At 34.8% G+C, this 1,617-nt stretch overlaps 1 protein-coding gene across 1 annotated transcript in view; it reads left to right on the plus strand.

Annotated features, from left to right (window-relative positions):
* Window positions 1-724: 724 nt before the first annotated feature.
* LOC106510751 (ATP-dependent DNA helicase PIF1) overlaps window positions 725-1,617 on the plus strand; it is a gene marked incomplete at its 5' end in the record, with an annotated part of 16,154 nt that continues 15,261 nt past the window's right edge. The window contains 2 exon segments of the mRNA XM_013999464.1: window positions 725-831; window positions 922-1,009. Coding sequence (XP_013854918.1) covers window positions 725-831; window positions 922-1,009 — 195 coding nt within the window.

Raw genomic sequence — 1,617 nt, forward strand, 5'->3', positions numbered from 1 at the left:
GTATAAAGACTGCAAAGGCTGAAAAATCTTGAAGTCTGAAATTGGAGGTAGTTTGAGGATTAAATGTTTTATGCTTTTTAAGTTAAAAAAAAGGGGGGGTCGTATTATACATGAGATCGTATTATACATGAATAAATACGTTAATTAAAAAACTACAGTTAAACTGTAACAATTATTGATTTTTTTTATAGTTTCTTCTGTATGTTTCKTTTTTTAAAATCTGTTCACACAGTGTGCTGTTTAAACCACTCATATGTCAAAATGTTGGGCTCCACCTGCAGAAAAGACTTGGACTTTTTGAAGAGTTTAACTTTATTTACAACTATTTTCCCACAGAAAAACATCAAGATTTCTGCAATAAATTTAAAAACAGTGTTTCTGAAATCTACTTCAGCTACTTGCTCTGACTCCTCCTGCTGCTCCTTTTAGCTTTAAGCTACAGTCTTACTCATTTTAGCTTTTATGCTTAGCTTGCTTTATGCTGCATTTAGCTTTTAGCAGCAGATTTTGCGCAATTTTATTTTAACAGTTCAGTCCAATGCATCAGTCATTCAGTTTTCACATTGTCAAACAGAATATGTATTTTCTTTAGTTTTTCTTTAGTTTTGTTATATATTGTATTTTCTATTGGAATAGAATTGAGCACACTCCAGGTCTGTTAGCCTGTCGTTTGTGTTTTATTGAATGAACGTTTCAGCAGTAACAGTTTGTTGTTGCCCCTCAGGGTCAGCGCGGGTCTTTGAGGCCCAGGACAGTGACCCGGAACTGGTCCGGAYCATCGACGCTCACAGCCCCGTTGGCAGACTGATCCAACTCAAAGTGGGAGCTCAGGTGGGATTAACATGAATTCAGCTGCACCTTGTCTTCCTCTCTGTTCTCAGCCTGCTGAAGCAACCTGTGAAACTTTGTGTATCTTTAAAGGTCATGTTAACTAAAAACCTGGATGTTGGTCGAGGTCTGGTGAACGGAGCACGGGGAGTTGTTCTAGATTTTGAGACTGGAAAACACGGTTTGTGGAGTTTTGTATTTTAATAATCTGTTTTGTTAAAGTTGTTTAAAGCAGATGTTGAACAAACATCTTTTATGCAAACGTGAAAAATAAATGTATTCAGGAATAGTTTGGTTGTTTTAAGAAGGTATGGTCCATACATTTGTATAAATTAATATTGTATGTCTGTTTAAACTGAATTAAGATCATTTTAATTAATACAAACAGCACTGAGCACTTTAAAGGAGACATATCATGCTAAATGCATGCACTTTTTTTGCATTTATAAACTATTTTTTGTGCAATTGTAGTGTCTAGAAGTGTAGAAAACTTTAATTTATTTTGTCCAGTTACTGCAAAGATATTTTTAAATTTTTTATGGGTCAAATTTTTCAGTTTGTTCAAAATCTGCTGTTGCTTATTACGTTTCATTGTTTATTTCGTCACACTTTTTTCTTTGGAACTACCATTTATGGTAATGTATTTCCGGCCAACTGGATTTCCTAGTCCACCATTTTTTTCCTCACTGTGTGATTTTGGAGTTCATAGCATCATGCTGAAAATGCAAGTTCAGAAGTCAAAAGGTTTGGTTCTGGGGTGTGTAAACCCATATTATTATCTACATAGAC

This window comes from Austrofundulus limnaeus, unplaced genomic scaffold (assembly GCF_001266775.1).
Source record: "Austrofundulus limnaeus strain Quisiro unplaced genomic scaffold, Austrofundulus_limnaeus-1.0 Scaffold2302, whole genome shotgun sequence".
NCBI classification, from domain to species: domain Eukaryota; kingdom Metazoa; phylum Chordata; class Actinopteri; order Cyprinodontiformes; family Rivulidae; genus Austrofundulus; species Austrofundulus limnaeus.